Source organism: Molossus molossus, unplaced genomic scaffold (assembly GCF_014108415.1).
Source record: "Molossus molossus isolate mMolMol1 unplaced genomic scaffold, mMolMol1.p scaffold_m16_p_14, whole genome shotgun sequence".
Classification (NCBI taxonomy): Eukaryota; Metazoa; Chordata; class Mammalia; order Chiroptera; family Molossidae; genus Molossus; species Molossus molossus.
The window spans coordinates 26,690,809-26,709,847 of NW_023425349.1; the positions used below are offsets into that span (position 1 = coordinate 26,690,809).

The 19,039-nt window shown below is 36.3% G+C and overlaps 1 protein-coding gene across 3 annotated transcripts in view; it reads right to left on the reverse strand.

Annotated features, from left to right (window-relative positions):
* Positions 1-16,415, reverse strand: part of SMC2 (structural maintenance of chromosomes 2) — a 50,227-nt gene extending 33,812 nt beyond the window's left edge. The window contains exons 1-12 of one of the 3 annotated variants that reach the window (XM_036261022.1): positions 16,282-16,412; positions 15,172-15,400; positions 14,393-14,542; positions 12,022-12,144; positions 10,904-10,942; positions 7,853-7,963; positions 7,620-7,664; positions 5,986-6,219; positions 5,651-5,800; positions 2,969-3,202; positions 934-1,093; positions 347-464 (exon numbers count right to left, since the gene is read on the reverse strand). In XM_036261022.1, the coding sequence (XP_036116915.1) occupies positions 347-464; positions 934-1,093; positions 2,969-3,202; positions 5,651-5,800; positions 5,986-6,219; positions 7,620-7,664; positions 7,853-7,963; positions 10,904-10,942; positions 12,022-12,144; positions 14,393-14,542; positions 15,172-15,339 (1,532 nt within the window). In that variant the 5' untranslated portion in view covers positions 15,340-15,400; positions 16,282-16,412. Of the gene's footprint in view, positions 1-346; positions 465-933; positions 1,094-2,968; positions 3,203-5,650; positions 5,801-5,985; positions 6,220-7,619; positions 7,665-7,852; positions 7,964-10,903; positions 10,943-11,466; positions 11,590-12,021; positions 12,145-14,392; positions 14,543-15,171; positions 15,401-16,281 lie in introns of those variants that run through there. The other 2 variants (XM_036261021.1, XM_036261023.1) reach the window with 2 other exon arrangements.
* Between the last annotated feature and the right edge of the window lie 2,624 nt (positions 16,416-19,039).

Here is a 19,039-nt window from a genome sequence, read left to right on the forward strand (position 1 = left end):
GCCTTTGATAAAAAAAATCCGATGCAGAAAATCAAATTGTAAAATGTTAATGTAGATACTGAACAAAGGATAGAGAAACTTTAAAGAAAACTTGGACTGAGATTAAATTTCCCTCATTTTGGTTTTAAGACTGGTGGCATTAGCAGTCATTAAAGAATTTCCTCTGCCCACATCTGAAACAGTTCAATAAATGTTTAAAGGAAAGAAAGCAATTAAGGTAAAGCAGTTTACAATCATTTTCATACAAAAATCTTAACGTCCATAAAATTTTCAGATCGCCTTCCAGCCAAAATGAAAACATGTCTTTGTTATTACTATGTTAAAATTCAAGACATAAATCTCTTACCTGTAAGCAAATTGAAGATTGGGAAATCTGGCCAAGAGAGCTTCATATGTTTCTTTCAATCTACTGATATCACGTGATAACTGCCTTCGCTTTTCCAGAAGGCTTTCCTCCTTGTTTTCTAAATAGCAAATCATAAGTAAATTAAAATCAAGTTTTAAAAACTGAAATATTCTACTGTTTTGAGGAAAATATTAGTAATCTCTATTTCCAAAGCATTTCTAGAAGCAAAATAATAAGTTTTAAGTTTGAATCAAGTGTCAAATAGACATTTCTGACAAATACAATTTCCATTCCAAAACACAGTACATGAATTGAATGCCTATTAATGTAGAAACACACAAATGACATATTTGAGTTTTCAAGTGGCACTTCAGAGTGACTGAAGCAGGAAATTGTTAGTCTTCAAAACTTCGAAGCACTGTTTTATAGTTAGATATTTCTGTGACTACATTTACAAACATTTCTTATACTAATAACCCATTAATAGAATAAAAAACTTAATTACTTGCTATTTCTTTTATTTAAGTTATTTTCCACCAACAGTCACTACCTCCTAATGATCTAATAGCATGTCTTTAAAGGCAAACCTTCATAATTTAGCTTTTTCATTTCGGCTTCAAGTTTTTCTTTAAGTTTCTTCACGGCCTCTAAAGCTTCTTGATCCTTCCTGTAGCCACTATCCATCTTCTTAACTTCAGCTTGTTTAGTCTTTAATTCTTGTTGGGCATGTTTCAACTTCATCTGAGCCTGCAAAGGAAAATGTAACAGATTATCTGAGGCAGACAGTGCTAGTGATTAAATGGTCACAGATTCAGATTGGTTTAACAGAATCAGCCTTGAAAATGCAACTGTTTGGTCACTTGGATTAATATCTCAACAGATCAATCATTTCCCAACATTTTCTCTTCAAAGAACTACTCAGAGTAAAAACTAATATATGCTTAACATAAGTCATTAAATAATTTGCATTTTAAGTTCTTTTTAATATTTATAAAATATGACATTAATTTATATCAAAGAATACTTGTCATTAGCTGGTTAAATTAAAAACAACAGAAAGCTAGAAATCCTAACTCAAGTTTTTTTCCTTTCCACTTAGATTGTACCTGTATGTTTGTGAGGCTGTCTGTATTGAGAAATAACACTACATAGGAAAAGAGAAGCTAAACTAACAGTAATTTATTTATTTCTTAAAAATTCTTTTTAAAATATGTTCTTACTGATTTTCTAGAGAGAGGAAGGGAGAGACAAAAACATTGATGTGAGAGAGAAACATCAATGAGCTGCCTCCTGCACTCCCCCCACTGGGGATAGAGCCCACAACCTGAGCATGTGCCCTGACCAGGAATTGAACCAGGACCTTCATGGGACGACCTCAATCCATTGAGCCACCCGGGCTGGGCTAAACCAACAGTAATTTAAATTCAAGAAGTCTGATAGTCAAATGCTAGTTTATATTATTGAGCACTATTCCTTAAAACCATGAACTAGTATTTTAAGCACTATATGGGTGTATCCTCCCTTTAAAACTGAACAATGATAGACTTTTCCTAATATAATAAGTTTACAAAAATATTGAGAGGACTTTGAAGTTTTTTGGCTACATATTTTTTACAGATTTTGTGACCATTGTCACTGAATGAAAAAGTGGCAAATACGGTAATAGAAAACCTTGAATAGGATTAATACACAAACACACACCTGTATATATTTTTAGATGAGTCTTCCATTAACAGAAGACTAAAAGAACATTTATATACACATTTTTCCTTTCTCCCATCAAAAGTCTTGTATTCATAGGACTTGAATTTGCACAACTATCTAAACAAATTTGAAAACCATTCTAACAGATTGACAAGCCTTTGAAAATTATGAGAGTAGGAAAACCAAAGGCTAAAATGGGGGTAAATGGGAGGTAGAGATACTTCCAAAGAGTATGTTGTATAGTTTCAGAACCAAGGTTTTAAGAACTAGATGTTGTGGGCATAAAAATGGAGAGGACACTTTTCTTTTCCTGTTAAAGCTTAGTACTTCAAGTTTATAATGTCAATAAATACCGCAAAAAAATAAATGGACTAACCTCAAATTTTTCATAAGTGCTGGAAAAGGAATAAAGCACTTATTGCACTAATAATTAACCTATAAAGGTATTTTAGGTTTCAAAGCATCTTAAACTATCATCAATATTTAGCAATCAACATATTTAAATTTTATTATATTAGATTATAGTGGCAGAATAAAGTAACAAGTTCCTTGACAAAGGCCTGATTAGTTTTTAACATTTTATAACAACTGCCAAAGCATAAATGTGCAGCATCTTTCAAAAACAAAAGAAATAATGATAGCTCTGGCAGACATGGCTCAGCAGTTAGAGCGTCGGCCTGCGGACCAGAGATACCCAGGTTCGGTTACCGCTAAGGGCACGTACCTGGGTTGCAGTTTGTCCCCAGCCCCGATTGGGGTCATGTGGGTGGCAACCAGTCGATGTGTCTCTCTTCACATCGATGTTTCTCTCTCTCTTATTCCCTCTCTATCTGAAGATGAATGCAAAAAAAAAAAAAGTCCTTGGGCGAGGATAAAAAAAAAAAAGAAATAATGATAGTGCTTAACACCTATATTTACCTGTTTGGCTTCCGTCTGAGCTTTACTTATGTCATTTTTACAAGCCATCATTTGACCAGCAAGAGTTGCTTCTGCTCCATCCTCATTACTGGACAGGCCAGCGGAAACAGCATTGAAGTGCTGCTGTGCTGCAGCCAAAGCTTCGGCATCTTTATTACTTGCTTCTTGGAGGGTGTTCAGCCCATCTGTTATCTTTTTAACCTCTTTTTCCTTTGCTTCTAAAGTTTTAGAATCCTACAGGAAGTAAGAGTTTCAGATTGGAAAGTTTATATTTTAGGAGAAACATCCATTTTCTTATACACATGTACACTCATGTCACCAAACTTCACAGCAATTTGAAATAGGCATGGTAATAAGGAAAATAATTTAACCGTAACTTTAAATACTTTATTCCCATTTTGAAATTCGCTCTCTGATTTTAGGATAAATGTGCCTCTTATCCTACTAGAAATACTTTCATGTGTTATGGTCAAAGCTGAGAGAGAATGTGCTAAAACACTACAAATTTAAACCACTAGAAGAAACTAAAAAATCAGTTTCTAAATCTAAAAAATTCTAACGCTAGCCATCCTACACCAACCTTAAAAGTAGTTTTTAAGATTAAGAACATGTATATAAAAATATTTTTAGGCCCTGGCCAGACAGTTCAGTTGGTTAGAATATCATCTCAATATGCCAAAGTCTATCCCAGAGGTCTATCCCAGGTCGTGCTATATACCAGAATCAACCAACAAATAAATAGAAGGATATATACTGTGCTCATGGATAGAAAAAATTAACATCATCAGATGAACTTACTACTCAAAGCAATCTACAGATTCAATGTAACCCCTATCAAAATACCAATGTCATTTTAAACAAAACTAGAATAATCCTAAAATTTATGCGGAACCACAGAAGACACCAAATAGCCAAAGCAATCTTGAGAAAGAACAAAGTTGGAGGTACCAAGCCACCTGATATGAAGGCTATATTAACAGTATGGTACTGGTATAAAAAGAGACATACAGATAATGGAACAGAAGAGAGACACCAGGAATAAACCCAGGCATATATGGTCAATTAACCTATGACAAAGGAGGCAAGAATACACAATTGGACAAAGACAGTCTTCAAGAAATGGTGTTGGGAAAATTGGACAAATACATACAAAAAAAAAATTAAAACTAGACCACTTTCTTATACCACCTACAAGAACAATCTCAAAATCAACCAAAGACTTAAATGTGAGACCCAAAACCTAGAAGAAAATGTGGATAGTAAAGTCTTTGACATCAATCTTAGCAATATTTTTTTGGATATTTCTCCTCCAGCAAGGGAAACAATGAAATAAACGAGACTACACAAAGCTAAAAAGTTTTTGCATAGCAGAAGAAACCATCAACAAAATTAAAAGACAACCTATTGAATAGAAGATCATATTCACCAATGATACATCTGATCATAAAGTAGGAACTAATATAAAAATTTATAAAGAACTCATGCAACTCAACATAAAAAACACAAACAATCCAATTAACGAATGGGCAGAAGACCTGAATAGACACTTTTCTAAAGAGAACATACAGGTTGTCAACAGACATATGAAAAGATGCTCAATGTCACTAATCAGAGAATGCAAATTAAAACTGCAGTGAGTTATCACCTCAGACCTGTTAGAATGACTATCATCAATAAATCAACACACAAATGTTGGTGAGGATGTGGAGAAAAGGAAACCTATGTACACAGTTGGCATCACTGTAAATTGGTGAAGCCACTATGAAAAACGGTATTGAGGGTCCTCAAAAAATTAAAAATAGAACTACCATATGACCCAGCAATCCTACTGCTGCATATTTATTCAAAAAAACCCAAAACACCAATTTGAAAAGATGTGCACCCAATGTTCATTGTAGCATTATTTAAAACCACCACAATATGAAAGCAACTTAAGTTTCCTTTGACAGATGAATGGATCAAGATGCAGTACATATATATAACGGATATTACCCAGCCATAAAAGAATGAGATCTTGCCATTTTTGATAACATGGATGGACCTACAAGGCATTATGCTAAGTGAAATAAGTCAGACAAACAGAAACAAATTAACAGCTGCCAAATGGGAGGGGACTGGGTAAAAAAAGGTGAAGGGATTAAGTGCCAATTGGCAGTTTTAAAAATAGTCACAGGGACGTAGAGCATAGGGAATATGGTCAATATTATTGTGATAACTATGCATTGTGTCAGATGGGTGCAAGATTTATTCAGTTGAATATTTTGTAAGTTATATAAATGTCTAATCACTAAGCTGTACACCTGAGACAAAAAATTGTATGTCAACTATAATTAAAGAATAAAAAACAATACAAACGGTCCAATAAAAACTAGAAATGTCACATTTCTGCTTAACCAACTCCAGTGGCTTCTCATGTCACTGGAAATGTAGGTCAAAGTCCTTCACATTGACTTGTAAAACTACATGCAAATCTACATACCATTACCTTTCTGAATTCCTGCTGCTTGGTGTTAGCCTACTACAATGATGTTCTTGCTTTTCCAATACCTTGGGCACTATTCTTCTGCCTGGACCATCTTTCTCCACAAATCCAAACAAGTACACTTGGTCCACAGCAGTCCCTCAATAAATATTAACAGAATGGATAAATGCATGATAGTGATATTAAGCTTACTTGCTTACCTCAATCATATTTTTTTCCAGCTCTTTGCGTTTGTTCTCTTCACTTGTCAGATTTTTCTTCTTGAGATCAAAGGCACTTTGAGATTTAGTATTAACACGTTGAGCTTCTGCAAGAGCATCTTCTAAGGATCGGAGTATACCTCCAATTTCCTATAATCAAATGTACCCAATTCATTCAACATACTTAAAATGTGTTCAAGTCATTACTTTTTTATGACTTCTATATAAATTATTTTTTAAAAGATTAGATTGACAATGCCTAGTGAATCCTAGTTATTGTATATAATTTAGTATTTGTTCAGAGTATATTATCTATTTTTACATGTATGTCTTACCTTATCTTTTCTTTTTTCCAACTCTTCAATTTCATGATTAAGTGCTTTTATTTTTTTATCATTCTCAGACAATTCCTCTTGAAGCTTTTGAACTTTATCTTGCATTTCTTTTAACTCCTCAGCTGAGCGTTCTTTGGTATCTTCAGCCAGCAAAAATTGATAAGCAATATATAAACGACTCAAATGTTCTATCTCCCTCATTACTTTTTGATACTCCAAGTAGGAAGATCTTTCCTGAAAGAGAAATCATCAATAAAGCATAACTCAAAATTTGTTATTTTTAAACAAATTTGGAAAGAATCAAACTACAGCAACATGTATAAAATTTCCCATTACATAACAGATTTTGTCTTAGACTATGTGATCATGGATTATAAATTTTAGGAAACTTGAAATAACATCAGAACTCTGGCTTTTTAGATAGCATTATACTTAGTCTAGTGAATCCTATGTGTTATTAGAAGAAATAAATTTCTTCTAATACATAACCAGGCAGTTGGGATTAACAGAAATGTAGACATAGTTTCACAGACTGGGGTTCATAAGAAGTCTATAAATACAACCTATACAACTACCAGTGATACACTATTAAATGTATTTTGTAATAATATAGTCATCCCTCTTTATTCATGAAAGTCTGGTTCCAGGAACCCCTGTGGATACCAAAATCTGAAGATGCTCAAGTACCTTATATAAAAATGGTATAGTACAAAGTATACATATTACCAAAAGGCCTACCCAACATTCATTCATGTAATTATTTACAAGCATTTACTCACACAATACTAAACCTGATTCCCTTAAGGACCAACTGGGGCACACAAAGTAACAATGAAAATTCCTAATATGTAGACAAAGAAACACAGAGTGGTTAAATGACCTTTCCATGTTGTCAGATTTAGAAAGAATTTGGCAAAATCAGGTGTGAAATGTAGGTTTAAACTGTTATCTAGTGTTTTACACTAAATCATACAAGGGGTACCTTCAAAATTACAATTGTTCAGTTTTTCCAATAACTTATGCTATTCTATGTATTCAGAAGACAGCTCTGAGAAGTTTCAAATTTTAATGAGAATTTAATAAATTCCTAAATGCCTAACTTTAAAAACAATGTGCTATAAATGTATTCTTTCCCTGAAACATTATGATGTCAGAAGCTGCAAAGACTATAGAGAAAACTTAATTATCTGTTTCAATATCTTTCATTTCCCCAAATGCCTTGAAAGTAGTAATTACTGTGATAGACCCTAGTATCCTTTAAGTTACTCACTCTACCAACAAGGGTTACTAAGAATACTGTATCTTTAAGAACTGTTGTTCTGTTTAACTCTTAATTATAAAAAAACAACAACAAAAAACAAACCTGGATTTATTTCCCTTCAACAAAGTATCAAAACCTGGCATATCATTATCTGAGATTATCTAAAATCATTATGACTTAACAGATATAAAGTACATGTTCTCTCTGAGTGAAAGGCTGAATATGGGGTACCAACTCTAATTCTTTATCTCCTTCCAGAAAATAATTCCTAAGATGTAGTACACATTTCATCCCTGTGGTGTATGATCTTGGGTACATCACCAACTGTGAGAGATTCTATCTAGCTGGATGTCCTCACATATATTGTATATACCTCTTTTAATTTTTGAATGGTTGGAGTAATTTCTTCTTCAAGTATCTGAAAAATAAAGGAAAATCAAATTTTTCAGTATGTAAACTACCATTAAGAAAATTTCAAAAGGAGAAGTAGTACAGGAGACCGGAAAACTAAACAAAGAGGGTGGGGAATTTCCCTCTTTGGAGTAGAGAAACTTTAAATGAAAAATCACTCTCTTCTCTAAAAGTGTTTTATATAAATTTAATTACCGTCTTAATTTCTTTCAGCTTAGCCTCCTTTTTTTCTATAGTTTTCTGGGCAGCTATTTTTTTGTATTCATACATCCTGGTTCCAGCTGCTTCTTCTATCATGGACAAAATCTAGAAAGACAATTGTATTAATGTTTTAAGAATCTAAGACAAAAAAAATCTCATTGGAATTTACATTAAGTATATATATCATTTAAAGCCTTGGCCTCACTAAGCATCTTATCAAAATAATGGCTCAAACAGACCATAGAAGGTAAGAACATAAAAATGTACATATTAGCCATAACCCTCACATTGCAGAAACATTTCTGGCCTTCGCTCCAATTCTAACTGCAAACTTTATGATACACCAAGGTTCCAGAGTACATTTTTTAAAAAGTCGAAGCCAATAATTCCTCACTCCTATTTTCCTTCAAATACAAGTCTAAAAAAGTAAAGGCTAACACCATTTAGCTTTGATTTTAGAAGTTTCTATTTAAAATCGTCCCAAGTAAGACTTCAGCCATTTAGTGCCTACCAGGATAAAGCATAGCATCACATCTGCATCCCAGTCATGGAACATGCGTCAAAAACTTAGGCAAATAACTTAATTTTCTCTGTGCCTCAGTTTTTTTCATCCAGAGTACTAATAATGTCTCACAGCATTGTTGAGAATTCAACAAAGTAGTTCATGCGAAAAGCAAAGGCAAATTATAATTGTATAAGAAGGGCAATTTTGCTAGCACTCCGTTTTTAGAAGCTTCTACTCATCACCAATCCCCATCTCAAGAGGATTATTTCTCTGGAAATCACTTTGATTTCTATGTATTTGGCAGTTTTCAAATTAGAAGTTTTTCCTTAAGATGTAAAGAAAATAAGCGTGCCCCACATTCAAACTAGACAGGTATTATCAATTATCAGTCTTCTTCTTATATCTTCTTAATACTAACAGTCTGTGTTCTCTACAAAACATTCTTTCTTTCATACCAATTCTTCTCAAGGGGGCTCCAAGAGAAAATAAGTCTTAATGGCCTAAATAATCCATTATACGTAATGAATTAATTTCACTCAAATCTTTTTCTGTAGGATTTTTCTACAGGGTTTAACTCTAACGTGAAACGCTGGTTGAGAACGGCTGCTTTATACTGTCAACATTTCTTTTAATATTAGGCACGTAAAACTCCTAAACGAAAGCATAGGTAGTAAGCTCCTTGACATCCATATTAGTGATGATTTTTTGGATTTGACACCAAAAGCAAAAATTAACAAGTGGGACTACATCAAACTAAATATACTTCTGCACAGCAAAGGAAACCACTAACAAAATGAAAAGACAACCTATGGAACTGGAGAAAATATTTGTAAATCATAATGAAATACATAAATAACTCAACAGAAAAAAAACCCAAATAATCCAATTCAAAAATGGGCAGAAAACATGTCCCACAAAAGACATACAGATGGCCAATAAATACAAGAAAAGGTGGTCAACATTACTAGTCATCAGGAAAATGCAAAACATAACCACGATAAGATATACCACATACCTGTTAGGATGGCTATTATCAAAAAGACAAGGCATAACAACTACTGGCAAAGATGTGGAGAAAGGGGAAACCTTGTGCACTGTTAGAGGGATTATTCATTGGTGTGGCCAATGTGGGAAAACATCGTTTGGAAGTTCGTCAAAAAATTTAAAAAAGAACTACCACATGATCCAACAATTCCATTTCTGGATATTTACCCAAAGGAAAAAACACTAACTTGAAAAGATATCTGGACCCCCATGTTCAATACAACATTATGTATAATAGCCAAGACATAGTAACACCTAAGTGTCCACTGACGGATAAATTTAAAAAATGAGGTATATAGGCATACCTTGCTTTATTGTGCTCTGTTATTGCACTTCACAGATGTTGTGTTTTTTAAAAATTGAAGACAAGACCCTCTACCAGCAAAAAGATATGATTTGATTTATTGCAGTGGTCTGGAACTAAACCCATGTCTCTGAGGTATGCCTGTGTGTGTGTGTGTGTGTGTATATGATGGAATATAATCCAGCCATTAAACAAAAGGAAATCTTGTGTTTGTGACAACCTGGATGGACCTTGAGGGCATTATGCTAAACAAAGTAAGTCAGAGAGAGAAAGACAAATGCCATATAATCTCACTTATATTCTTTCTCAAAAAGAAAACAAAACCAAACTATAAAGAGAACAGACTGGTGGCTGCCAGAGGTGGGGAAATATGTGGTCAAAAGGTATAAACTTCCAGTTGCAAGATAAATTAGTCATGGGGATATAATGTGACTAGTTAATAACACTGTACCTGAAAGTTGCTAAGAGAATAAATCTTAAAAGTTCTCATCACAAGAAAAAAAATTGTAATTGTGTGGTAATGTTAACTAGACTTATTGTAGGGATCATTCTGCAACGTATCCATATATTGAATCATGTTATACACGTGAAATTCATTTCAATTGTATTTCAATTAATAAAATAGTTCTAAAAAAAATCTGCTTAAAAAATGTCTCATGCCTTTTCTTATACATTCTCATTTAAGCCTCAAAACAAACCTGGGGTTAGGATTACTGACTCCAATTTATGGATAAAAAACTTAAGGCTCAGCCCTGGCTGGTTTTCTCAGTGGTTAGAGCACTGGCCCGCAGGCTGAGGGGTCACAGGTTCAATTCCTGTTGAAGGGCATGCACCTGGGTTGCAGGCTCAATCCTCAGCCCCAGTGGGGATCAAATGGGAGGCAACTAGTCCATGTGTGTGTCTGTCCCCACCACCCCCCCTTCCTTCCACACTATCTAAAAATCAAGGGAAAAATATCCTTGGGTAAAGATTAACAAAAGTAAAAAGCAAAAAAACAAAAAACCAAGGCCCAGAAGGTTATTTTATAAATAAAATAAAATATTGAAAAATGAAAACCACTTTCTTTACTAATCATTCTTAAATATTTCCAAGAGTTTAATAATGAAAGAAATTATTTTAAAAACTGATTATCTAGAAAATTAAAATAATATGTATTATTACTGTTTTTACTGTCCATAAGTAGTTCTCTTACCTCTGGAGGTTTCATGTTCAATACTTTTGTGATTCGGCCCTGAAAATAAAATGGCAAACTTACCAAATGATAACCAACTAAAGGCATACATGTTTATTTGCAATAAAGCTACTGTATCCTAATACATCAATCTTTGGGAGTTCTACATACATGAAAAGATGTTTCTTTCATTCGAGGCTGAAGGTATCTTATAATTCTAGAACTTTGCTGTTCACTTTCTTACTTACCAGTGACACAAATTACAGAAGTTATTAAATGATACGGAGTTAACTCAAACCACATTTCTGTAATAGTTAATACTAATGACGTAGAAGTAGCCAATTCTAAAACAGACAGGCACATCAATAAATTTTAGCATAATTACTGAATATTTCTTTTTTTTTTTTTTTGCATGACAGCCCTCTAAGATAATTTCTAGAAACAGACTACATAATTCTGGGCCTTAAATAGAATAGTAAAAGGTGTTCTTTCAATGCTAGAAAATCATCAAAATCATTCAGTGCCAAAAAAAAAAGGACAAATAAAGGCCCCACCCTCACTATACAACTTTCAGAGAATATTACTTAAGATTTAGTTTCATTTGAAGTAAATTTTCAGTTTTGAGGCTGTGATGTAGTGAAAATAATTTTATTTTGGTCCCATCAGGATCCTGCCGCTGACTTTGCCGTAACTTTCTGAAAGGACAGCTGGATGGATCAAGGGAGATAATGTAAAGGCAAGATCACATTAGTTCTTACTTTTTACTTGAATAAATCTCTAAAGAAGAAAATTATTTAAACTTTAATATATATTTAAAAGAATAAAATACTTTAATCCAGTATTTTAAAAGGCTATTCTAAGACAATATTTAAATACTTTTTATAGTAAGTGTGTATTGTTCTTATAGTAACAAAGTCAAGGAAAATTAGTTCTAAATGTTCTTCAAAATTCAAATACATATAACATGTTAGACTGTATCAGTACAAATAACCCCCATTTCTTAACAGATGCGCAAACACCAGCATTAACAGTAAATAAAAAAATGGAAAATCCATAAAGCCCTTCTCCTAGTGTAATATCAAACAATAAAAGATGTCAAAACCATTATGAAAGAGATAAAAGGATCACAAACAAAATACCTGCATGATGAGAAAGTGAGGGTTGTTAACATTAAGGCCAACAGAACAAAAGAGATCCTGTACTCTGGTATTGTTTGCATTTACTCCGTTGATTAAATATTTATTTCTGCCACCAATAACCACCTGAAAAGGGAAGCATTTTCAAAGATATAAACATACACACCTTGAGCTAAGATAGTAAATTCCCAAATACATTATCTTGCATTTGCTTGTTTTGCCCTAATGATAAACAAAACCAATCCTGAGCAAAGTGGAATGTGACCTGGTCAAGAATAATGAGATTGCCCTGACCAGTTTGGCTCAGCAGTTAGAGCGTCAGCCTGCAGTCTGGAGAGACCTGGGTTCGGTTCCCACTAAGGGCACATACCTCGGTTGAAGTTTGTCCCTGACCCTGGTTGGGTCATGTGGGTGGCAACTTCTTGATGTGTCCCTTTCACATCGATGTTTTTTTTCTCTCTCTCCCTCCCACTCTATCTGAACAAAATATCGAAAAATGTCCTTGGGTGAGGATAAAATAAATAAATAAATAATGAGACTGAGTCAGGACCATGAGCTTCTACCCAGGGACTTTTACTAACTAGTTATGTAACCATACACAAGCCTCCTAACATCACTGGACTGGGTCTCTAAGGTCACTTCTGGCTTTGTTTCCAAGTATATGTAAAACATGTACTATCCATCCCTGATCACCCTCTTTCCGCAAGTTTTCCACCCTCAGAGGTTAACCTGTCTTCCTCCACCTTTCATTCCCAAAGAAACAGAAGTCAGACATGAAAAAAAACTAAAGATACGCAGTTTGATATCAATTCTTGACAAGATCCTAAAAGGGATTAATGAAAGTATGACTTGTGAATACTTGCAAGAGTAATATGGAGCTCCAGCATGGGTTCATTAAAATCAACTTACATTAGACACCAGTTTGTTTATATTCTACTATAGCACTTACACTGTCATTTATTGGGTATGACTGTCTCACTCATATTTTGAAGTCCTTAGAGATTTGTTTCTCATTCTTATTTTTACCTGTATTTCCCAGTACATTTAAAAAAATGCCCAGCATATATATATATATCAAGCACTTAATAAATGTTAATTTCTTTCTTTTCCTGACAAGATTACTAGGCTGAAAGAACATATATTAATATACTTAAACAACAGACCTAGTATATCCATACAAGTAATTTGATGAAGTCTTTGTAACAAAATTTTAAAGATACAGGCATATGGAACACATGAGAACAGGGATTGTAGGTAAATTAGTAGCAGACTTAATGAAAATTCCTGATGAGTGATTATTTGATGGATACTTAATGACATGGAAGAGGATTCTGTCCCAACCTAGTCAATGGTTTATTATTTTTTTTCTTACCAGAGGTTTTCATTAAAATAGAGGGATATCTACAAGTTACATATACTAAGATGGAGAGTAAATGGGAGTCATAATTTTTAAAAGTGAAACTTTGAAAAACTAGAAACATTGTCTGACTATAAAAAAAGATTTTAAGGGACAAATGTAAGGTTCTGTATTAGTTTCAAAAACTTGCTTACATAGAGAAATGGCAGTAACATGCTAATAGCACACATGAAAAAAATCAGTGTGATTTTAAGTAAATCAGATATGAATTCATAAGGTATTACTAACTCTCCAACATCATATTGAGAAAAATAGAAGTAGAGTACCTAAAATGAAAGAAGTGACAATTCTGCTTAATCCTGACCTAACTAGACCAATTCTGTTACCTGCAATTTGAGGTGCCATGCATTTAAAGAGGAGGGGGAGGAGAAGATAAAGAACTGGAATACATTTGCATTCAATGTGATCAGACAAGTGAAGGAACTAGAAACAGCTAAATATCAATGGAAAGACCTACAGAAATTTAGCTTAGAAAACATTTAGATTACAGACCACTTAACTATTGAAATATGGAATAGACCAGATTTGTTATCGGTGTTCTCAAGAGAAGTAGGATTAATGTCTAAAACTTTAAGACAGCACTTTGACTCAAATCATTTTTTTTAAAAAAACCTTCTAATCAGACATGTCCAAAACCAGAATGGGTACCTTAGAAGACGTAAGATCCCAAGTTCTGGTATGTACTCCAGCACAGACAGAGAGGATTCAACGGTAGTTCAAGACCGAAGCATGGCTGATTGCTTACAATAATAGATGACTTTTCAAATCCCTTCAGTCCTCATGGTAAATAGTAAAATTTGCATGGTCAAATTTTATCATGAGGTATTCCTAAGGAATCTAGTCAATATTTGATGCACAGATTTCTCTCATAAACTTTCCGTCTAGCAAAGTCATATCTCAAAAAAAAACAGCAGACATGCAAGTTTTTAGGTATCCAAATATTTAATAGCCACTCACCTGCCTTGTTACTGTAATTTCATCATGAACTTCAAATCCTAAAGGACTTTGCTTTTTGTCAGAATTGTCAAAGGTGATTGATACCGAGGCTTTTGTAATACCAGCCTGACCATTTTTGTAAACTAAATCTTGTAAATTAGAAGCCCGAACCTGAAATAAAATAAAAAAAATTTGTCAATTACAAAACCCCATATTGCACAAAATGGCAATAAAAATGGGTTTCTTGACGTCTGAAAACCACCCATGTAGCATTATCCATCAACTAACCAAGGACAGAGATGTCTTCACAGGCAAGGAAAATGGCAACAACCTAAAATTAATGCATTTTGCCATAGGACTTTTTTAACCTTGAATTGAATTGCTTTCTAATCATTTCTTAACAAAACGTACTTAAAAAGTTTTAAAGATATATAGCATCTAAGAATTTCACTATTCATCCAATCTCGTTAGCAGATCCTGAAAAGGCATTATAACGTTGGGGCGGGGGCACACAAAATACAGACACTTGAATGAGCCTGCCTTAAAGTAAGAATGCCTGAGTCTGAGTTTTGCTCCAAATACCACACAAGGATGAACTTTTCGCAACCCACCTAAGTTTCTATTTTCTCACCTTAAAAATAGAGTAAGTAATCCCTACCCTTAAAGGACTGCAGTCAGGTATAAGATAATACACATAAAGTAAAAAATGCAAATAATGACAACAGTTTTCAAACTCAAAGAGGATTAACTCTAGGTTCCCCAAACTTAAATTCACATAAGTCAGAAAGTTTACACTTTACCTGAGACAGGTTGGAGATGCCCAGCAAAAAGCAGATGGAGTCCAATATGTTGGATTTCCCACTGCCATTTAAACCAGTGATAGCATTGAAGAGGGGATCAAAACCATTGACTTCAGTCCTCTGGGCATAGGACTTGAATCCTTCAAGAACGATTGACTTAATATGCATTTTCACTACTGACTTGGGCAGGTGAACTTTTGCTAAGAATCAAACAGGCCACAAAGCAGTTCTGTACAAAACAGAAATAACATGAAAGTGGAATGTAAACCTGGAATTATACAGGGTGAATTAAAAAGACTAAAACATAAGAATGATAACTCAATAGAAATACATAAACTACCTGCCGATCTAAGCTACTTCCTGTGATGTAAGGATATCTTTCTTTCTCCAATTTTAAAATATACAAGTTAGTTGTTACCTGAAGGTTAATTAAACCATTAATCCAACGTGGAAGTCGCTTACTTACACTCCCAGGATCATTTTCCACTGTTAAAGAACTCCAGCTAACAGTCTACGGACTATTTTACATGCCATTCCCTTTGCCCATAATGTCCTCCTCAATGCCGGCATGGCTCTCCATTTACCACTCACATCCCTGCACACATGTCACCTTATCAGAGGTCCTTCCTGACTTCTCTATATAAGAACATCGCTACCCAAGCCCCTGCTCTGCTTTCTTTATCCTTCCTTTAACTTAAAAGTGACACTAAACTATTTATTTCTTCGTCTATACAACCTGCCATAATGTAAGTTCCTGAAGGATCTCCGTCTACGTTCCCGCTGTGTGCCCAAATAGTGCCAGCCTCCAGGGCGTGCAGGAGAAGGGGGTGTCAGTAAATATTTATTAAAAACACGAATCCCATTTATTCTCCAGCCTCTTGCCTTTGACTCAGGCTGCTACCTCGCCTCACCAAGACTGCCAACACTTCTTCGCCCTACTTCAAGTCTCAGTAGGAACTGGAATCCCCCCAGGAACCCTTTAGGGCTAATTTTAGTCTAAGGTCCCTCCTTGCTACTGTCCCCGCTCCCCGCCCAGCAGCCCCCACCTGCTGCCAGCGATGCCAGGCCAGCGAGGCTAGGCCCAACCGGCCGCGCGCACGCACCGCTCACCGCTGTGTCCGGCCGCCCGGGCTTGAGCGCCCTAAACGCTCTTCCTGGTCACAAGGGCAGAGAGCGGGCCAACCTGGCCCGGCTTCGGGCTGCTACAAAGCGGTTCCCACCATGGTGATTAAAAAACACGCTCCGGGCTCCGCAGCCCTGCCGGAAATATTTATACCTTTGAATTTCGGCGCGAGCAAAGGACCCCACCTCCACTGCCTCGTTCATTGGCTGGTGCCTTGGAGATGCCTGACTTGGGCGGTTCCATTTTACCCTCCCATCAAACAATGAGAGTGACAGGGAGACAGGAAAGAGGGTCGCGACAACACCAGCTCCAGGGGTGAGACAGCTCCGGACTGCGGAGTTAAGGAGCAGGTGGCATATGTTGAGGTCGGAGTCCGGCACGCCGCGGGCAGCCCCTCACCTGAGCCTCGGGGCCTCGTGCGTCGCTGCCCCGCCCGCCTCGGGCGCCGTCTGGCTGCGGCCGCGTCCTGGAGACCCCGCCCTCTGGCGGGCTTGGCGGGCTACGGGGTGCAGCCTGCACCGGTCTCAGAAGGACAGGGACCGGGAGGCTGCAAGCCTCAGGATCTCCCCGAGTTGGCTCAGAGTCCTCGAAAGTGGAAACTGCAACTTGGTGGAGCTGAAGCGGCGCCGGCCTTCTGACGACTCCAGGTCGCGCTCTGGCTCCTCCCCTTGCCGACTGCGGATCCCCGGCCTTTTCTCGTTTCCGGTCTGGCTTCTGACTGTCGCTGCTGTTTCGGGGAGCGCTGCAGAGCCCGCGGAGAGGTCGTGTGGGCGGGTAGTAGGTGCTGGACAGATAGTTCTTCCCTCCTTACCTCGGAAAGCTGTTTAATCATAAGCGATGGCCGAACTAACATTTTAGAGAACTTGGCGGGGGGAACATCCTTACCGATCTCGAACATTTCTTGACCTCTGTGTACCAGTCTGGGTTCCAAGGGCTTTTAAAAGTGTGCTACCTTCAGCCCTGGCCGGTTTGGCTCAGCGGTTAGGGCGTCCCCTGTGGTCAGGAGAGACCAGGGTTGGTTCCCGCTAAGGGCACGTACCTCGTACCTCGGTTGCGGTTTGTCCCCGGCCCTGGTTGGGTCGTGTGGGTGGCAGCCACTGGATGTGTCCCTTTCAGTTAGATGTTTCTCTCTCCCTCCCATTCTATCTGAACAAAATATGGAAAGATGTCCTCGGATGAGGATAAAAGAATTAAAAAAAATAAAAAGTTCTCTACCTTCAGTAGGTGAGTGGATAGAAAAGCTGTAGTGCATTTACACAATGGAATACTATGCAGCTGCAAGAAAGAGATCTCTTACCCTTTGAGAGGACATGGAGGCACCTGGAAGCATTATGCTGCGCAAAATAAACCAGAGAAGACAAGTTCCGCATGATCTCACTTATTTGTGGAATATAATGAACAAAATAAACTGACCGATAAAATAGATCCAGAGACATAGAAGCAGGGATTGAACCTCAGAGAGGTGGGGGTGAGGTGGGAGGGAGATAAACCAAAGAACTTACATACATGTATGCATAACCAATGAACACAGACATTGGTGCATGAAGGCCTGGGAGGACTGGAGCAGGGTGGATCGGGGCAGAGGGGGAAAGACAAGGGGACATCAGTAATACTTTCAACAGTAAAGATTCAAAAAAAAAGTCCTCAGCAACCCTTTGAAATCTGTGATACTGTTCTCAATTTACACATGAACAGTCACGAAAGTCCAAGTGATAAGTGGAGAGACGGGTTTGTTCTCAAGCAATCTAGCAGAGCACAAACTCTTAAATATTTTATAATATTCTTCATTTCACAGGATCCAGTGGTATGAGTAACAGGTCCTGTTATTAGTGTGTATTGTTCTTTCCTTAAGCTAAAAGAATAGCTGGCCCGTTTACTCCAAGTTGAGCATATTGATACCAATGAGTTGGGAAGAACTTAGGTTTAAGCTCACTGTAGTGTTATATCCTATAACATACAGAAAGATCATGTGGCCAGTGTATTTTAGGCCATGTGGTCAGAGTTTTTTGGCCCCATTATCTTTGCAGTATTTGACACCAGTCTTACACTACCAAGAATGGGCCTGTGTTTTGAAATTCTTTCTCTACTTAAGAGTAAAATAAGGTGTGTGAGTGTGTATGTGTGTTTATGGGTATTGCTTGTTTAAGCAAGAATTTTCTTATTTACTGTCATATCCCATCCCTTCCTATAATGTCAGTTATTACAGGCCTAACATCACTTTAGTTACACTGTTATTTCTGTCGACCTTGATTCCTGCATCTGCACTCTATAGCTGTTCACTTGTATTGATTCTATTTCACTTGAATAGATTTATTTTCTGTTATGTCCCCTTCATTTCACCGCTGTGAATAAAGAATTTTAATTTGCCAACGAGCTCTAATGTGAATTTTATTAAGTTTTGAAATAAACAATTCTTTGGGGTGAAAATATAAGTGTTAAGACATATTATTAGCCTTTTCACTTATTTAATAGATTAATAACTTGATATATTTAAGGTAAACAGAGAAAACATGCAAATGCACTTGCCAAGTAAAGACTTCTGAGTAGTCCTAAGAATATACACATCTAACTATTCCCATTAAAAGTATTTGTTAAAATGAAACTTGCTTATAAAGGGAGAGAGCTCTATCAATTTTAGTGCATGCCAGAAACACTAAAGAACTGTTAGTACAGAAGAAATCACTAATGGCTGAGGTTTAACTCTGCCTCCTGAGATTGCAGGAAAGTGAAGGCCAAGGCACAAAG